At 36.1% G+C, this 19,405-nt stretch overlaps 1 protein-coding gene across 1 annotated transcript in view; it reads right to left on the bottom strand.

The window, feature by feature from the left end:
* ADCY2 (adenylate cyclase 2) overlaps positions 1-19,405 on the bottom strand; it is a 580,155-nt gene that overhangs the window by 21,472 nt on the left and 539,278 nt on the right. The window contains 2 exon segments of the mRNA XM_001363655.5: positions 7,565-7,672; positions 10,101-10,247. Coding sequence (XP_001363692.2) covers positions 7,565-7,672; positions 10,101-10,247 — 255 coding nt within the window.

The following is a 19,405-nucleotide window of genomic DNA, read 5'->3' on the forward strand; positions in this document are numbered from 1 at the left end:
AAGGTTGAGTGACATGTCCAGCTCACACAGATAGTGAGTGTCAGAGGTCATATTTGAACTCAGATCTTTTGACTTCAAGAATGTAGGGTTTTTTGTTTGTTTGATTTTGTTTTTTGTTTGGTTTTGGCTTGGAAGTTCCCTCCTATATCCAAAGAAAAAAAACCAGAGACTTAGTTCTTCTCATTATCCTTTGTCCCTGACAGGTACTCTTTGATTCAGAGACCCTGGTTTACACTCTTCTACAAAAAAGACACTCTCAGCTCTGGGCATTTTCTTGGGCTGTCCACCAAGTCTGGAATGCTCTCCCTCCTCTACTCTTACTTATGGATCTCATTGGCTTCCTGAAGTCCTTAATAAAATCTCATCTTCTACTAGAAGCCTTCCACAACTCTTCTAAATTCTATTGCCTTCACCCTGATAATTCTTATCCCATATATAGCTTGCTTTGTGTATATTTATGTGTTATTTCCCCATTAAAATGTAAGTTCTTTTAGGGAGGGAATGCTTTTGTTTCTTTTGTATTCTCATGGATTTATTGATAGATTAATCACTAATATGTATGGGCTATCTTTTCTGTTTCTTATTTTAAAATATGTAGACAAGGAACATATTTTCAGTAACATAAAAATGTAGTTCAATGAAAAAAAATAGAGGTCTTGAGTTCAAATCATACCTGTGATACCCTGGGCAAATCACTTAATTGCTCTTAGTTTTCTCATATTTAAAATAGAGATAATAATAGCACTTACCTCCCAGAGTTTTTTTTGAAGATCAAAGTGCTTTACAAACTTTGAAGCACTATATAAATGTTATTATTTATGCATCATTATCTAAGTAAGGCAAGGCTTGGACTATGTGGCCCAGAAGAAAAGCTTTCATGACTCAGAAAAGAAATAAGACATATCACTTATGGACCTTTGTAATTAGAATGATATTGTTGCAAGAGAAGATAATATTTCTACTTTTAATGAATAACTTGAAAATGAAAAATTGATTTCAATTAACACCATAAACAAAATTTTATTGGGAACAACACATTGAAAGCTTTTATCTTATAGGGCACAAACGTTGCTAAGCTTGTGAGAGAAGGAAAAAAAAAACACTTCATGAAGGTATGTAGAGGTAAAATTTCTTTTGATCTTTAACTAGAAACACAAGCTGGTAAGCCAATAAACAAAAGGCTGTGTAACAAATATACTTTGCAGGAAAATTATAGCTAAGTCACAGTAAGGAAGAACAATTTCATTATAGGGAAAAAAAAACCAAAACACAACAAAACATTTCCTTTCTGACAAATAAATTTATCACAAATGGTCCCTGACTAATAGAAATTGAAATTTAAAGGAAACTTAGAGGGCATAACCCAAAATTATGACCCCCATTAAAACTCTGTAACATGTGCTTATCCAGTCCAACTCTTCCTTACTTCATTTGAGGTTTTCTTGACAAAGAAAGTGGAATGGTTTTTCATTTCCTTCTCTAGCTTATTTTGCAAATGAAGAAACTGAGGCAAAACAAAGTTAAATGGCTTTCCCAGGGTCACACAGCTAGTAACTGTCTGCAGCTGGATTTGCATTCAGGAAGATACTTCAGATCTGGCACTCTATCCTCTGAAATCCTTCCTTCCTTCCTTCCTTCCTTCCTTCCTTCCTTCCTTCCTTCCTTCCTTCCTTCCTTCCTTCCTTCCTTCCTTCCTTCCTTCCTTTCTTTCCAGAGAAGTTAAATAATATAGAGAGAAAACGTGGATTTATTCCAAAAGCAAGAATTAAATTGAGTGGTTTAACATTCCAATTTTCAGGTCAAGGAAGAATATAATTCATTTCAATAAGTATGTAATGGCTTTTACTCCTCTTTCACCTTTGCTCTAACATCCAGTTAGTCACCAAATACAGTTAATTGTTGATTCACAAAATTTTTCTTATTTATCCCTCGCTTTGCATACCTATTGCCATCAACTTAGTTCAGGCCCTTGTAACCTTGAATTAAATCTATTACTATAGTTTAAATGGTTTTCCTGTTTTAAAACTCACCAGTTTTATAAGCAACCAACAATTATTCTCTTTAAAGATTTTTTTTTGATTCTGTTTCTTTTCTAAATGTTCAGTTATTGTTCCTTGTCTACTGCATGGCTCAATTAGAGAACAATAAATCTGGAGTCTTGGTACTTGGGTTTGAGGCCAGGCTTTGCTACTTTATTCCTGTGTAACCTTGAGAAAGTCATGCCCTTATTCTGGCAGTCACTTGTAAAAGTTACAAGATCTCTAAGATCTTTAAATCCTGTGAATATTTCATCTCTATAATCTGTCACTCAAAACCATCCATCATATGTCTCCTGATTTTCCATCACTCCTTTTTCACTCTGCATAGTTGGGCCTCTGAAAGTATAGGCAGAAAACCAGAAAAGTTATTAGGAAATATGATAGACAAAATACAAGGGTAAAAAAGCATGGTTCCTTTTTGTATAACCTTGAGTTATTTGGCTAGAACAGATGAAGAGAAGTAAAGTACAGAGATGACGTTGAAAAGGTAAATTTTACCAGGTGCTTGTATGACTTATTCTCCATCCAAATGTACTACATTCCTCATACTTAAATGCCACATCATGAGCTATATTTTCTACGGTCATCTCAGCTAAATGTGTTATTTCCTCTCCTATGTATTCCGGGAGCATATTGTTTTGTTTTGTTTTTTAAACCCTTACCTTCCTTCTTGGAGTCAATACTGTGTATTGGCTCCAAGGCAGAAGAGTGGTAAGGGCTAGGCAATGGGGGTCAAGTGACTTGCCCAGGGTCACACAGCTGGGAAGTGGCTGAGACCAGATTTGAACCTAGGACCTCCCTCTCTAGGACTGGCTCTTAATCCACTGAGCTACCCAGATGCCCCCGAGCATATTGTTTTTGTCCCTCCTAGCTAATCTAATAACAATGACAGCAACAAGAGTAGCTGACATCACACCTTAAAGTTTATAAAGTGCTTTAGTTAGAATATTCCACTTTGAGTCTTGTCCTTCTGTGTCAGGGATCATGAAACTATTATCACCCCTAATTTAAAAATATATATGTATATGCATATATATATATATATACATTTATATATACACATATTGCTTTTTTCCTATTTACATGTAATGATTTTTAACATTCGTTTTCTGAAATTTTGAGTTCCAAATTTTCTTCCTCTCTCCCTTCCTTCCCCCATTCTAAGCTGGAAAGCAGTTTGATCAAGGTTATACATGTTTGATCAGGAAAAACATGTTTCATCCCCTAATTTAAAGATTAAGGAAAACTGGGAATGAAATTTAATGAGCTGGTCATGATCATATATTTAGTAACTGTTATTGGCAGGAGTCAAAACCAAAGTCCAGTTTTCTTCCAATGATTTTCATCACAGGTAACTAACTATATATGTATTGTTTACATTATGTATTAAGGACTTGTGATTTTCTATCTGATAGCTCTGGTTATTTTGCAGATTTCTTTGTTCATGCATCACTATCACCATTGACATATATTGAGTATTTGAAAGTTTATAAAGCTCTCTCTTTTTCCATACATTAGCTTTTTTGTCTCAGAACAAGACTATGAACTAGGTATTATAGTTATTATAATCACGGTTTTATAGATGAAGAAAGTATGAAATTAAATGACTTTCCCATGGTCAGACATCTGGAAGTGCCAGAAGTAGTATTTTAATACAAGTCCTCTTGATGCCAAGTCTATCATTCTATCCTACTATATCACACTTCCTCTCTTCTATTTCCCTAGGGAATGGGAAATTTAGAATTGGTTTAGTATTGTTTCCCAAATACCAATTCTGAATTCACTTCTCTCTATACTTTCTCCCTTCCTGATCTTATCTGCTTTCATGAGTTAAATTATCTCCTTGTAAAATGTAAACTCCAATATAAATTACTATATATATATATAAATATATATATACATATAAATCTTTTTCTATCTTTTCTTTTCTTTTGTAAATAACCCTTATCCTCTTTCCATCTTAGAACCAATATTGTCTATTGGTTCCAAGGCAGAAGAGTGGTAAGGGCTAGGTAATGGGGGTTAGGTTCCTTGCCCAGGGTCACACAGCTAAGAAGTATCTGAGGCCATATTTGAACCTAGGACCTCCAGTCTTTAGTCCTGGCTCTCAATCCACTGAGCCACCCAGCTTCCCCCTATCTTTTTCTGTTCCTTCCTTTTCCTTCCCTTCTCTTCCCTTCCTCTGTATTCCCATCTCTTCCTTTCTATTTCCCTTTCCTCTCCTTCCCCACTCCCTCCCTCCCTCCCTCCCTCCCTCCCTTCGTTCCTTCGTTCCTTCGTTCGTTCCTTCCTTCCTTCCTTCCTTCCTTCCTTCCTTCCTTCCTTCCTTCCTTCCTTCCTTCCTCCTCTCCCTCCTTCTTTTCCTTTCCTTTCTTCCTTCTTCCCTCCCTCACTTCCTTTCCTTCCCTTCTTCTCTTCCTTCCTTCCAACACTGATAGTGGTACTTTAGAGTTATATTAATTTGTATTAGTATTAGTAATATAGAGCATTTGGTAGTATATATACATACCTGTGTAATTAGTTTATTTATTTTTCTCTTGTTCTAAATTGATCAGACTATTGGTGGCATATCAGAGACCAGAGCTATGCTCTTCTGGTCCTTCCTGAATCATCCCCTTGTTATTCCACTGGGGGTCCACCTTCCAGAATTATCTGCTGCTTTCATTTTGTGCCCTCTGGTTGTCTACCCATAGGTTCCTTGTACTGGTTAGATGATTCCTCAGGTCACCAAACATTAAACTCTTGTCCCTTACCAAATAATTTGGTCTTCTCAGTAGGGAAAAGATCATTAGTCAATAGTGTGGCTGGGGAAAGTTTGGAACTTGGGGAAAGTAAAAAATATCTAAGAGAGACATTATGGGGGAATTTTAAGGGATTAACAATGGAGAAATTAAAAGGCTTGAAAGCATCAGTGAGGACTTAGGAGCATTTCTGAACAGAAAAACATTGATTATGTGATTGATGTTTATTCAAAAATCATGCTATGTACTAGTAATACAAATAGAAAAACAAGATAATACCTGCTGTCAAGGACTTCACATTCCCTTTAAGAGAAGTAACACCTTTAGGAGGATTCAAGTTTAGGGAATTCGGAAAGTCTTAGGGCTTTAGAGGGAAAATTCTACAAGGTGAGACTTTTTAGAGTCTAGACAGTAATGAAAATGGTTTTTGACTAGTGACTGTTAGGAAGGGGAAGAAGTGGATGCAAGGGAGGAACCATAATGAGACTTTAGGTTAGCTCATGGAGAGGAAGGGCTAGGAAGGTGGTGAGTTGCTATAGGATGGGAGCTAAGCAATAGGAGCTGGTGTGAGGAGGATGAATTCCCTGGGGCAGTGCTCCTGTGTGTCAGTGGCATCTGGACAGTGAGCTAGTTGAGACAGGCTAGAGAAAGGTCTCTGAATCCCTGAAGGCATGGTAGCCATGCTAAGTAATGCTTTGTGGTAAGAAAACAAAGTCTGGGTGTGGGCATGTACAGTAGGTGGACTAGATGGACTGTCAAAGGTGATATGTTCTGTATAAAAGCTTATAAGGATATGTGGAACTTATTCAGGACTGAAGGACTTGAATAGGCACCATGAAAGGTCAAGGATACAAAACTGTATTGGTGAGGACAAGGGTTGAGGCAGTAGATTGGAGACCAGGATGGATTGGGAATCAAGTAAAACCAGATGGAGATCAATATATTGAGTGAAATAGAATGGGTCAGGGGGATAGATGACTTTGTGAAACAGTGTGAGGCAGTGGGGAAAGTTGACAGGTAGAAAGGTAGTATTTGAAGAGAGAGCATGAAGATCATTTTGGAGGGCATTTGATCCAGCCATAGCATGGCTAGGTTTGTACCCCAAAGAGATAATAAGGAAAAAAAATGTACAAAAATATTCATAGCTGTGCTCTTTGTGGTGGCAAAAAATTGGAAAATGAGGCGAGGCCCTTCAATTGGGGAATGGCTGAACAAATTGTGGTATATATTGGTGATGGAATACTATTGTGCTCAAAGGAATAATAAAATGGAGGAATTCCATGGGAACTGGAACAACCTCCAGGAAGTGATGTAGAATGAAAGGAGCAGAACCAGGAAAACGTTATACACAGAGACTGATACACTGTGGTACAATCAAATGTAATGGACTTCTCTACTAGCATCAATGAAATGGTTCAGGACAAGTCTGAGGGACTTATGAGAAAGAACACTATCCACATTCAGAGAAAGAACTGTGGGAGTAGAAACACGGAAGAAAAACAACTGCTTGATCACATGGATTGATGGGGATAGGATTGGGGATGTAGACTCTAAACAATCACCCTAGTGCAAATATCAATAATATGGAAATAGGTCTTGATCAATGACACATGTAAAACCCAGTGCAATTGTGCATTGGCTACAGGAGGGGAGTTGGAGAAGGGGAGAGAAAGAACATGAATCATGTAACCATGGAAAAATTCTCTTAATTAATCAATTAAATAAAATTTTAAAAAAGATTTTGGAGGGCAAAACAGTACTAATTGATGATATAGTCAGTGCAGGATGGAGCCTTACTACTTGGCCACTCAAGTACAGTGGAAATAAATATGAGATAGATGTGATTAGAGTGTCAGAGGGATCCTTACTATGTATGTTGAAGTGACAAAGATTAAAGGAGATGGGATGGGGAGGAAAAACAGGAGACAAATGTTGTAATTATCCAAGAAGATACAAAAGGACCCTAGAGTGTGAAGGATGATGGCTATAAAATTGTGGGGAACAAAGAAAATGAAAGTCACTTTGAGATTTAACCTCTAACAAAGAGAATGATGAAAACTGATAGAAGGAATATAGAAGGGAGAATAGACAGTTAATTTTTATAGGCAAGATGACAGTCAGGTTTAAAATGTATTAAATCTGAAGTGATATCCAGTAGTAACCGGGTGGGAATGTTGAGTAGGCAATTACACATATGAAACTGGAGCTAGAGAGAAATTAAAGGTGAAGATACAGATTTGACAGACATTTGTATAGAGGTGATAGTCGAAACCTTGCAAGTGAGTGACATCATTAAAAGAGAGTATTAAGAAAAAAAGGCAAAGAGAAGGAAGAATAATTAATCAATTAATGAACAAACATTATTAAACACCTACTGTGGCTCAGATGTTCTAAAGCCAAGCCGTCTACAAAGGCAACAGAGACACAATTTCTGGACCCAAGTATACAAAATAGACACAACGTATTTGGTAGAGATACTAGTAATTGAGAATCAAGAAAGAGGTCATGTAGAAGGTTGTTTTTCTCTATCTAGCACGTACTTGAGGTCTTGCTGAGTGCCAATTGGGCCACGAGAAGAAGGGAGGACAGTTTTATGAATCAGGGAACTTACAAACTTGCCAAAGTAAATGAGATTCAGTGTATAAACACAACTGTAGGGACCAGGTTTCTGTGTTATTCGAAAGGATCAGTTGTGGCATGTCTGTCCTAATTCTTTGTGAATGAACATAAAGAGCACATATACAATCACTTTTGTTCCTGGCTGGGTTTATATTTGTGCTGTACCTGTGTGTGTTCTTGGTTGGGAGTGGCACTCAGTCCTGTGGCTGCCATGTAAGTGCTTCCAATGGTCTTGATCTTTTCAACTCCACTAAATTTTGGTTTGGACAGCAACTATGAAGAAATAAATAACAATTATTCAATTACTGAGGTTTGTACTGACCCAAGAGTGAACGTGTTAGCAGCACTCTAAATACCTAGTTCATGTCAATGTGAACTTGCTTTCGGCTATAGTTTGTTTGCCTTAGGCCTTTTACCTGAGAGAATAGTTTAATAGATTACATGTCATGAGCAGGCTGTTCTTGGAGAGAAGTAGAGTAGTTTTCAGAAAATATCTTTCAGAATTTGGTAGTCATGGACTCAAGATACTCAAATACTGAAGCCAGTGAATGATGATTCTGAGTAGCTTTCATGATTCTTGGTTAGAAATAACATTTCTGACTTTTTAAAAGATGTGAGACTTTGTGTAAATAAAAAGGTTATATATGGTTGATCATTACATATGTATTCAGAATAATGTAATAAAAAGTGGTGAGAGTGAGAACATGGTTTAAGGAAGAGGGGAATAAAAGCATGAACAGAAAAGAAAGGGCAAGGGTGGATGAGAAGAGGAAGAGAAAGTAAGGGGAGAAATCAAGGGAAGAAAGAAAGGTTTTAGGGAATAGAAAATGATTTCTTTCTGTTCAGAGATGGGTGGATGGAATTAAAGATGCCGACAGAAAAAGCCTGCATATACCCTCCTCTTCCTACCCTTTATTCTTCATTCTATCCAGTTATAACCAGTATAAGAGGCCATGGACATTAGTATTAGGGTCTTAATAGAATCACTGGAAACATAATTAATATATAATTTGGATTCTATGGAAGACATTCTAAATCCATGTCTATTTATCTTTCTTTGTTTATCTATCTACAAAAAGAATGGAACAGTGGAAAGATGTTGGATTTGGAGTCCTAGAACTTGATTTGAATCCCAACTCTGTTACTAAATAGTTATATGATGCTGTAAAAGACATTTAATCTCTCCCGGTCTTAGATAGGGGACACAATAGAAAGAGAGCTGGACTTGGAGAAAGGAGGCTTGAGTTAGAAACCTGCTTTATACACTTACTGTGTGATCATGGATATGTCACTTAACTCCTGTCTGCTTTAGTTTCCTTATGTGTAAAATAAAGATAATAATAGCACCTTCCTCACAGGGCAATTGTAAGGATAAAATGAGATTATATTTATAAAACATCTTATAAACATGAGAGTGCTATACAAATGCTGTTCTTGTTGCTGAGGGGGTTTAGATTAAATTATTATCATAGCATTTAGCATGGTGTCTGATATATAGTACATGCTTGATTATTTGACTCAACTCTTGTATCTCCATATTTATAAAACTTTAGCTATGCCAACATATTAAAGGAAAAATCCAACTATTACTTTTTTTAAATGAATTCATCTTACAAGCACGATGTTATTCACCTGAGACTTCATGGCTTCAGGGTAGAGTTTTAGCCAACAAATGAAGAGAAGGACATCCATTTCCCCCCTAGTTTTTCACTACATTATCCAATCCAATGTATATTGCTGTGTATCTTTTACAACATTTAACAGACTTGGTTCCCAAAGGAGATGCTATAAAATAGTTTGGGCTCTGTTATTATAATTGACATTTTCCAAGGATAGTTTCTCAGTGAAGGAGGTGGCAAATAAAATTATGTAAGATATATTAAAAATGAGAGTGATAATCTAGGAAGACTTACTGACTAAATATATTATTTTATATAAAAATGTGTCTATGGTTTATTGATAACATATGCCAATGAATCTTACATTCCCTCCATTTTATATATGATCATGATGGAGCATTGACAATATTCCTGAAAACAAAAAATAATCTTTAAATCATATTCAGATTTGTTGTGAATGTTAGCACAGAACACCTGACATTTTGAATTCTAAACTCCATACCCTTGTGGAAAGAGTAGCACACTTTGCTTTCCAGAAAAAAAAGACAAGTTAAGCAGCATAATTTACTTTTATTTTAAAGAACAGATGGTAGTTTTGCATAGTCTTCAAAATGGAATACAACAAATCACTTAATCATTTTAGAATATGCACCCTGATCTGAGAATCACATAAAGAGAAGAATATATTTATTATCCTTTCACACACAAAGGCACTATCAGAAAAATTTCCTTGAGCTTTATGCCTCTCTAAAAATTTAATTGGCATTTAGAGCACATATAATATTCTTTATTTAACAGTTTTTGATGTCAGATTCAAATAATCATATTAACTTTGTTAATAAAATACACATTTGTATTCTGCCATCGTAAGGAGTCTAAATTTAGGTTAATGGATTATATTTATCACTGCCAGCAAGAGGCTACAATGGTGATCATCAGATATGATACAGTAGAATTCCTTCACTCAAAATTTATTGATTTTATTTAAAATATGATTCCAATTCATTATTTTGCAAAATCCTCAACCCCATATGATCTCATGGTATATACACAGTTCATTTTCCAAAAGTATTAGCACTTACATCGTCAAAGTCAGCAATGATCTCATTCAGGAGTCTAAGACACTCCAAGCCTTCTTTGTTGACATCTGATTCTGTATAAAATTCTTTGAAATCCGGAATAGAAGCAAACATGACACAGACACAGTCATAGGACTGATGATACAAGTCCTAGACAAGAGAAAAGAGACCAGTAAATTAGAAGATATTTCATAAAGCATAAAACATTTTAAATGCAAGTGTTTTTTCTTGGATAATCTCATTTGATTAAGCAAGACAATTAAGCTTAGGACAGGAGATGATTACTACAGGAGAAAAGGAAAACAGCATCTTTTTATCCAACTGACACCTTTCTATTTGTAATTAAATTTTGGCCACATTTTAAATGCTAGATTCTTGTCAATTTTGCACATGACTTTCATCTGCAGTGGAGTGACATCTATCAAATTACTTCTTTGTACTGTGTTTGACATCATTACTTTTTTGTTTTTAAATAAAAGAGTATTTATCAGGGTCCTTGATCAATAACCATATAATAATGATGTGCATTTATAATATTTTATTTATATCTCATATTTACAAAGGCTTCTTTGTAAATAATTTCTTCACAAGAATTTTCACAGAGTATGAAGATGAAGAAAATGGCATTACTAAGTGGTGCAGCTAATAGAGTGCTATCCAGAAGACCTGAGTTAAAATCCTGCTTCAGATCCTTACCAAGTGATACTGAGCAAGTCATTTATTCTTTCTTAGGCTCAGTCTCCTAAAAATGGAGTTAACAATATCACTTACCTCACTAGGTTGTTGTGAAGATCAAATGAGATAACATATTTTTCAAGCCTTAAAGTATAATATAAATACTGCTTATTATTATAATCATTAGTAGTAGTAGTCATAATAATATTAATATCCAAAGTCACATAGTTTGTAAACTTGAATCCTGGTCTTTGGATTATTCTTAAATCCATAGAGCACAGAGTAAAGTGTTCTACTATACTGTGATCCTACATTCATACTGAAAAGTCAAAGTTCTCTAAACACACAAACAAGAAGCTTCACTTCTTTTTTCATTAATAATAAAACTTTCTTCAAAGTATTTAACAAAATATTTCAGAGTTTAAGGCAAAGCTCAGTTTCCCTCTTGCTCAGGAGAATGGCTTCTCATAGGGCTGCACCAAAGGTCCTTTGGAATCTTGGTGAGAAGATGATGTCTCAGGATCAAGTGCTCTTCGGCCACCACATGGCTATGTTTGGCACAACTAAGGTGGAAAAGACTTTCTTTGGTGGCCTCGTAGTGACTATTGAATAGAAAGGGCACTGGATGAGGGTCAGGAGACAAGGGCTTCTGCCTTGGTTGTGCCACTTCAATAGCTGTGTTCTTTGGTCAAGCCAATGAACTGAATTACTGACCTATACATGTGGACAATAATTTTTGTACTAACCTCAAAGGGTTTCTGTGAGTACTAAATGAGAAAATACTGATAAAGTACTTTTGTAAATCAGAAAGCATATATAAAGTTAAAGTTATTATCTAATTTATATTACTGGCATTGATTTTTCTCCTAATTTACAGACCCAGGACTTTACCTGCATCTTCTTTGTGTACCTCAAAATCTACATTTCCCAGGATTATACTTATTATTCCCTGCCACAAATCTTCTCTTCCTTAGTGAACTGCTTTTGTCAGTGGCAAGACCTTGTCTCTCAAGTTTGAATTTTTAATGTTGTCCTCTCAGGTATCAAATCCTATTGAATCTACTTTGTCTGCATTTATCTCTTTCTCCTTATTTCCATCATTACTACATAAATACAGGCCCTCATTACCCCATGAGCTGTGATCAACCAGGATAAATAAAGGGAAGGGAAAAGGGAACAAACATTTATTAAATACCTCCTATGTGCCAGACACTGTGCTATGTGCTTTACAAATATTATCTCATTTGTTCCTCACAACAACCCTTTGAGATAGGTTACTATTCTTATTTTATAAATTGAGCAAACTAAGGCAGAGATTAAGAGAATTGCCCATGGTCTCCCAGTATCTGAAGTTGAACTTGAACTCATGTCTTCCTTATTTCAGGTCCAGAATTCCATCCACTGCTCTACCTAGGAGAAAAAAAGGTTCATGCATTGCTGATACTCTAAAACTAGCCTTCTCTCTGTATCTGCAGAAAGATGACACATGACATGAGAGTAAGGAGAAAGCAAGGAGGGATCTAGCTATTTTCTGCCAGCATGACTATGTTAGGTTTGGGTTCTTGATTGTTTTCTTTCCTAGCTGTATTAGTGTGGTCTGTGGGGGTGTCTGGTATCATAGAAAGGCAGTCAGGAGAGCAGGGGGTCTATGTTATGTGTATTTCCAATGAAGATATCTTGTTTGTCTGTGGGAAGGAGTGTGGGCAGAGTTAGTATAGTTAATGCCACTTGGGAATGACCTGTGATGATTCTGGATTCTGGTTCATAGATTAATACAATTGGAGGCTATGCTGACCACCAGGATGTTTCCCCTAAGAGCAAAGAGTAAGGAATCATAAACATTCCATAGTGATTTTAAGTGTTTATATTTGTGTGTGTGTGTGTGTGTGTGTGTGTGTGTGTGTGTGTGTGTGTGTGTGTGTGTGAGAGAGAGAGAGAGAGAGAAAGAGAGAGAGAGAGAGAGGGGAGAGAGAGATAACACGGGGGAAGGAAGTATTAAAAAAAAAGCAATGGGAAGACCTAGTTCTGTCCATATTCCTTACAATTTCTCTAGAAATTAATCAGAAATCTCTTGTAGTGCTTGAAACTTTGCCAAAAATGCTAGAGGCTTGTGTAATTTTTTATACTGATTTAATATAGGGAAAAAATCCCACTATACTAGCTGTAGGTTGGAATAGATCATCTGGGTCTGTCCTCTCATCCAAAGAAGGTCAGTATGGGGAGAAGAAGTGAATGATTCTGAAAGAGATTTAGGACAGAGCATCTCGGTCTTCTGGACAAAATTAAAAAACTGTCTTTTGTGTGCTATTATTCCCTGGAAGTTTTAAACCTTCACCTACTGTTAAGCACATTATTTGCTTTGTCATAAAAATCCACTCTTATGAACTATGAGGAATACAATTTTATGGAATTATTCTGTGTTTTTATTCAATTAGCAATATTAAAAAGAATCTTTGTTATTCCATTCCCTTCATATTTCACAACAGGCAGCTGCCTCCCAAACCTGTCCTCATTTCTTTAGAATCCATGGATAGGAATTAGTGGCATTCCATGGTCACTATATTCACAATGACATGTAATATTAATGGCAGATCTAAAAGAGACTTTAGAGATTATCTAGCTCAACTCTATCATTTTACAGATGAAAATAACCATGGTTCTCTTATCTGTCTCATAGAATTACTAGAAGGAATCAGTTAATAAATCTTAAAATATAAACATATTATTGTTATTATAAATAACATTATACTTGACCAATATTGTAGAGTTAATGAATAGTAGAACTTGAAGTAATCCAGGTCCTGTATTCTTTCCATTTTATTATATTTTTTTGGCTGGGTGGGGGGTGGTCCTACAGTACACAGATCCACCAGCATGTGGTCATTGATCTTTGTGCCCAATGATTCTATCATCTCGTGGGGTGCTTTGGATACCCTGAAGGACTAAATAATTTGGGGAACTTAAGAGGTCACTTTATTACTTACTGATAATCTAGGCACAGAGGAGAATTTTTATCCAAGAAATAAAAAGACAATCACTTGAGCCAGAACTGATATTCAGAAATAACTTGGCATTTATATATTGAGAGTCCAAAAGAACTGTTTACAAGCTAGTGTGGTGACACTATTGAGTAATCCACCCTGTATCAAATTAAGGAGCTATTATAGTGGCTAAGAGTGGTACTGTTTGCTTGCAAAGTGTATTACATTAATGTCTATGATGACATCTGCTGCCTATTTCGATCAAGCCTCAGCTGCTCTGGAATGAAGTATCCTGGCCCAGAGTCACACTTAAGCAATACCACCTGGGGACTTTGGCAGCCATATGGATGTGAAGACAAAATGAGGTCTTTTCAAAATGTGATGAAAGCTGTTTGTGCTGTTTGTTTCAAGGGCTCTTTACAAATGTTCTTGCTACAACACAACAGGCTATAGTAAAGGCCATACAAAAGGAGACTCCACAAGGTGCAAATAGAACAACTCTTGTTGCAACTTTTGTTTCCTGAACCTGCTGATGGCAGGGAAAGGGTGAGGATGAAGACAGAAGGTGTTTTGATGCAGACTCAGATAACCTGGTGGAAATTTTAAAAAGTATTTTGAAAAGAACTTTCAGTTAAGTTGGGTTCTGGATAATAAAAATTTAAGTAACAGTTGTAACCTTTAATTGCCAATTTTGTTACTGATGTCATCTATTATTTAAATGTATTTAGCTAATGGAAAAGGCTGAATCCAATGTGCTAATGCCTAAGGCATTTCCAAGAAAATGAAATTTCTTTTCAAAGGAAAATTGATAATGCTTATATCAATGTAGTTCATGAACATCAATATTGAATAAGAAAAGGCTCTGTTCAAATATGTAAGGGCATATAGTTGTCTGAATATTCTTAAGGTACCATTAGAAATCATGGAATAATGAGATTTTGAGTAGTCTCTACCTGACTCAAGAAGTAGTTACTAAACGATATTAGAAACCGAAATAGAAAATGGCTTTACTAGTTCATCTTAAAAATCACTATCTTTTTATTGGGGAGATAATCTCTTACAGAGCTAATTATAATGTGAAATGGTTTTAAACTAGATCAAACTCATTTTCTCTCTGTTTCATGGACTATTTTATATATTAAGAATTGTGCAATGTTGAAGCACATTAATGAGGTGAATTTAATGAAAATCACCATAACATGATCTCAAGGTTATTCTTATTCCTCTGTTTTTGGTAAGGCCCACTTGCACATAGATTGGCTCAGGCAGCACTGTGTCAGTGTTGGGAATTCTGCCTGAGAGTTTACTCAAAATGCATTAGATGGAGTTTTCTACAGTCATATGTGCAAAAGGTTTTGGAACAATTATTCTTCATTAGCTCTGTAGCCTAAAAATAGCTTGCTGAAGGCATTCATTTCACCCACTCAAGAGGACCTGCATAATCCAATCCTTTGGAGCAGAAGTTGTGGAGAATTTCCCAGCTGGAGAATACTAAGTGGTTGTCTCTGTCTTCCCTAATACAACAGGAACATCAACTTAGAAATAATCTCCACCTTGATGCTTATACTAGGTTAAAAAAAGGCTAAATAAGACTAGTAGAAAAGGCTTCAGGATGGAAGAAATTGTAGAAAGAAAAGAGGAAAAAGAAGGAAAAAATGGAAAATGTAGAAAAAGACAATATGAAAGAAGCATTATAATGATTGTATTATGTTACAAGAAGCACCTTACTCAGCATCCTAATTGCTGCTGTCCAAACCAACCCTTTTTCTTTGAAGACTAGAATCACTCCATATTTGCTTAAGTTCTTGCCACAGGGATGTGTCCCAAAGTTACTTCTTGATATGGTTAAGGGTAAATCCTTCTCATCAGACCCAGACTTCTGGTCTTCTAATATTCTTCCCAATCCTTTCTTGTTAGTGATTAAGGAACTTGAAGATGAAGAAGATAAAAATGCTGAAGTCCCTTTTCAGAATCAGAAATCTAGAGCTAGAAGGGACCTCAAAGATCATCTACTTGGCTACTTTATCTCTTATTTTGTTGATGCAGGAAAGGAGAAAATAAGAATTTTAAAAGTATATACTATGTACCAGACACTGTGCTAAATACTTAATGAATATCTTAGTCAATTATCACTACAACCTTGGGAGGTATGACTAGTATTATCACCATTTTACAGTTGAGAAAACTGAGGTTGACTGTTTAAATGACTTGCCCAGGATCATTTAGCTGGTAAGGTTATGAGGTCAGATTTGAACTCAGGCCTTCATAACTCCTCACCCAGCAATGTATTCACTGTGTTACCTAGTGGGGGAAACTGAAGGTTAGGGAGATTGAGACATATAGGTAATACATATCAGAGTTAAGATTTGAACCCCAGTCCTCTGATTCCAAGGCCAGTGCTTTTCCATCACTTGCAATTTTATTTGTAGTAAAAATAACATTTAAATTCCATTCTGCCAGATCATTTCACCCTACCATATAAATACTAATGGATTTAGAGTTAGAAAGACATGAGGAAGAACTTTTTTAGAACTTAGAGACCACTTGAGTCCAACATTCATTTTTTTAAATAAAGAAGAAATGGAGGTCCAAAGAATGGAAATGACTTGCTCATAGTCACTCACAGAGGAGTTCTAAGGTTTGTACCTACATCCTCTGACGCCAAATTTAGGTCTCTTACTACTGCACCATTCTGGTGAGCATATTTCCTGTCCCTAACACATGACCTTGCATCTTTTCTTCTGTGCCACTGATTTCCCTGCCTAGAATTTCTTAGTATCCATTAGATTTGAAGTTCCCCAAGGGCAGGGACTCCCTTTGGCTCCTTAACACAGTGCCTGGAATATAGTAGGAACTTAGTAAATGTTTGCTGATTAATTAGAACTTCTGTATTCTTTCAAAGTTCAATTCAGGCACCACATTTCACATAAATCCTTTCTTCATCTTTTAATTGTTAATGACTATACTCTTCCACCCCTTGAACTTATTAGATTTCTTCACTTTTAAAAGGAAAACATTGAGGCATATAACTCTAAAAGTTTTCCCCTCTCTATTTCTTTTTATAATTTTTCCTCCATTTAGATGCTATGCCATTTGTTGTATATATATATATATATATATATATATTAATTACTTCTATTTTATCATTATCTCTGGTACCTTTGAACACAATAGAATTGACACATTTATTTCTTTTAACCAAATCAATTATTATTGTTATCTTGTTTGAGATTATGATGGCTACCCTTGCTTTTTTCTATTTGACTGAAACACAAATTCTGTTCCACTCTGTCAGAAGGAAATCTTTGTTTCAAGTGTGTTTCCTGTAAACAACCTACTGTTGAATTCTGCTGGCCTCCTCCATTTTTAGGTCAGTTCATATCAGTCATTCATTAATCCAACAAACATTTAGAAAGTATTTCACCAGTATTATGTTAAGTATTATGCACTTCTTACTGTGATAAATGCTGGGAATACAAAGAAAGGCAAGAGGTAGGAATTCACAGTCTAATAAGGGAGACAACATGCAAACAACAACTTACAAATAAACTATATTGACATGATAAATTGGAGGTAACCAATAGAAGGGAAGTATTAGAATTAAAGGGGATTAGGAAAGATTTCCTGTACCAGGTGGGAATTTCAACTGGGTTTTCAAGGAAGCCAGGGAACACAGAAAGCAGAGATGAAAAGGGAAGAGCATTCTAATCATGAAGGATATCTAGAGTAAATGTCTAGATTTGGGAGATCATATCTTGCTCAAAGAACAGAAAGAAGGTTTATATCATTGGACTGATGAATCCATAATGGTAAAATTTATATAAGTTAGAAGAAGATTTGAAAAGTAGGAAGGGTCTAGGTTATAAAGGGCTCCAAACGACAGAGAGTTTTAAGTTTAATTCTGGAAGTAACAGGGAGTCACTGAAATTTACTGAGTGACGTGATGGTAGTGGAAAGGCTAAGGTGTGCTTTAGGATGATTAATTTGAGAGCTTGAGTGAAGGGATGGATTGGAGTGGAAAGAGATTTGAGGCAGGCAAACCAAACAGCAGACTATTGCAAAATAGTAAATCTTCCTCCTTTCTCATTTCATTTGTAGTGTATTTCACTTTCCTTCTTAAAACCAACAAACCACAACAAAATTACATCCAGGCCATACATCTTATTTAGCCCCCTCTGTGACACTTGACCTTAGGATTGTGAAGGGACACTTTTCTTTTTCCCCATATGAATGATGATCTTCATTTTCAGAGGACCAGTGACATCATAGAGTGATGTCATGACTTGCATGTGAATTGAATTTAAGAAAGGCAGAAATGCACAATCATCAGCCTTACTCTGTCTTCCAGAGTCATAAAAATCTAGGAAGGAAAAAAAAAGTTCAAGATGACTGGTGATGGTAGGAGAGTCAGGGGATGATCCTGGTTTCTTCAATGTTTATAAGTTCTCCACAGGGCCAATTTCAGCTGCCTTCATGGGCAATGGAAAAGATTGTTCTCATCTGTCCATTCCTCTGGGGCAAGTTTTCACACTCTTGGGGTAGACATCCCCCCCTTACTCACCTAAAAGTCTGAGGCTTGTTGATTACCCTCAGCCTGGTTTAGCCCATCTTCCTAGATGGTTTTCCTAGAGAATGGCCACTGGCCATGCTATAGCTTCTTAGAATGTTGGGTGAGAGATGGATGCCAAAGATAGATGAACATCCCTAAAAAGAGCTCAGCAGTTCATCACATCAGAGGTGCTAATCCTCCTTGAATACCCCATATGCCCCTCTAAGCATGGAATTATTCTTTATAACATTCCAGTTGCTCAAATGTGTTTTGCTTTCTATGTTTCTCTTGATTCTATTTCTGCTGTGCTTCAGGAGCAAATGAAAGTTAAAGGTCTATTTTTCCCCATGTGTTATTATATTCAGTTTGGTAAAGTAAGTTATTAGTTGTAGAGCTTTTATGGTTTTCTTTTTAGAAGGTAGTATTCCTCCCTATCCCCAACACACACACTTTTTAGAGTTATTTCTACTAAGTCTTATGGGATCCTCACTCTGGTCTTTGATCCTTGCACTTTTCTTTTTCTGCTTTTTGTAGGATGTTATTTTTCTTTGACTTGGAAATTCTAGATTTTGACTGTGACATTCCTGGATGTTTTGGGGACTGATCTTCTTTTTAAACTTTTTAATTTCTTGCTCTATTTCTTTCAACCACTCTTCTCACCCTTATAGCCATGTTTTATTTGTTTGTTTTGTTGTTATTATTGTTTTTTTCCCCAAAGGCTCTGTTTAAATTTGTTGTGAGGTGATCCTCTTCTTCAGGGCTTGCTTCTTGGGCTTCTCTTAACCCAGAGTATTTCTTCATTACCTTCCTATTTTCAGGCTTATATTTTCCACTTCAAATCTTGCTATGAAGATTCTGTAGTCAGGTTCGTCGTTCCTGAATGTTTTAGGTGAGCCTTGTTTGTTCCTGCCGTCTTCTTTAGGCTTTCTATATCCTTCTGCCATTACCTCTCTCACTGCTTTTCTGAGTGGGGTAGCAAATATGAGGTCCGACCATTTGCCTCAGTCCCTTGTTTCTTTGTCAGTTTTCTGATTATCTGCAGCAAGCTCTATCCTTCATCAGGATTTGGTTCTGTCCTCTTTTGTGGTCCTTACAGCCTCCAG

The sequence above is a fragment of the Monodelphis domestica genome, chromosome 3 (assembly GCF_027887165.1).
Source record: "Monodelphis domestica isolate mMonDom1 chromosome 3, mMonDom1.pri, whole genome shotgun sequence".
Lineage (NCBI taxonomy): Eukaryota > Metazoa > Chordata > Mammalia > Didelphimorphia > Didelphidae > Monodelphis > Monodelphis domestica.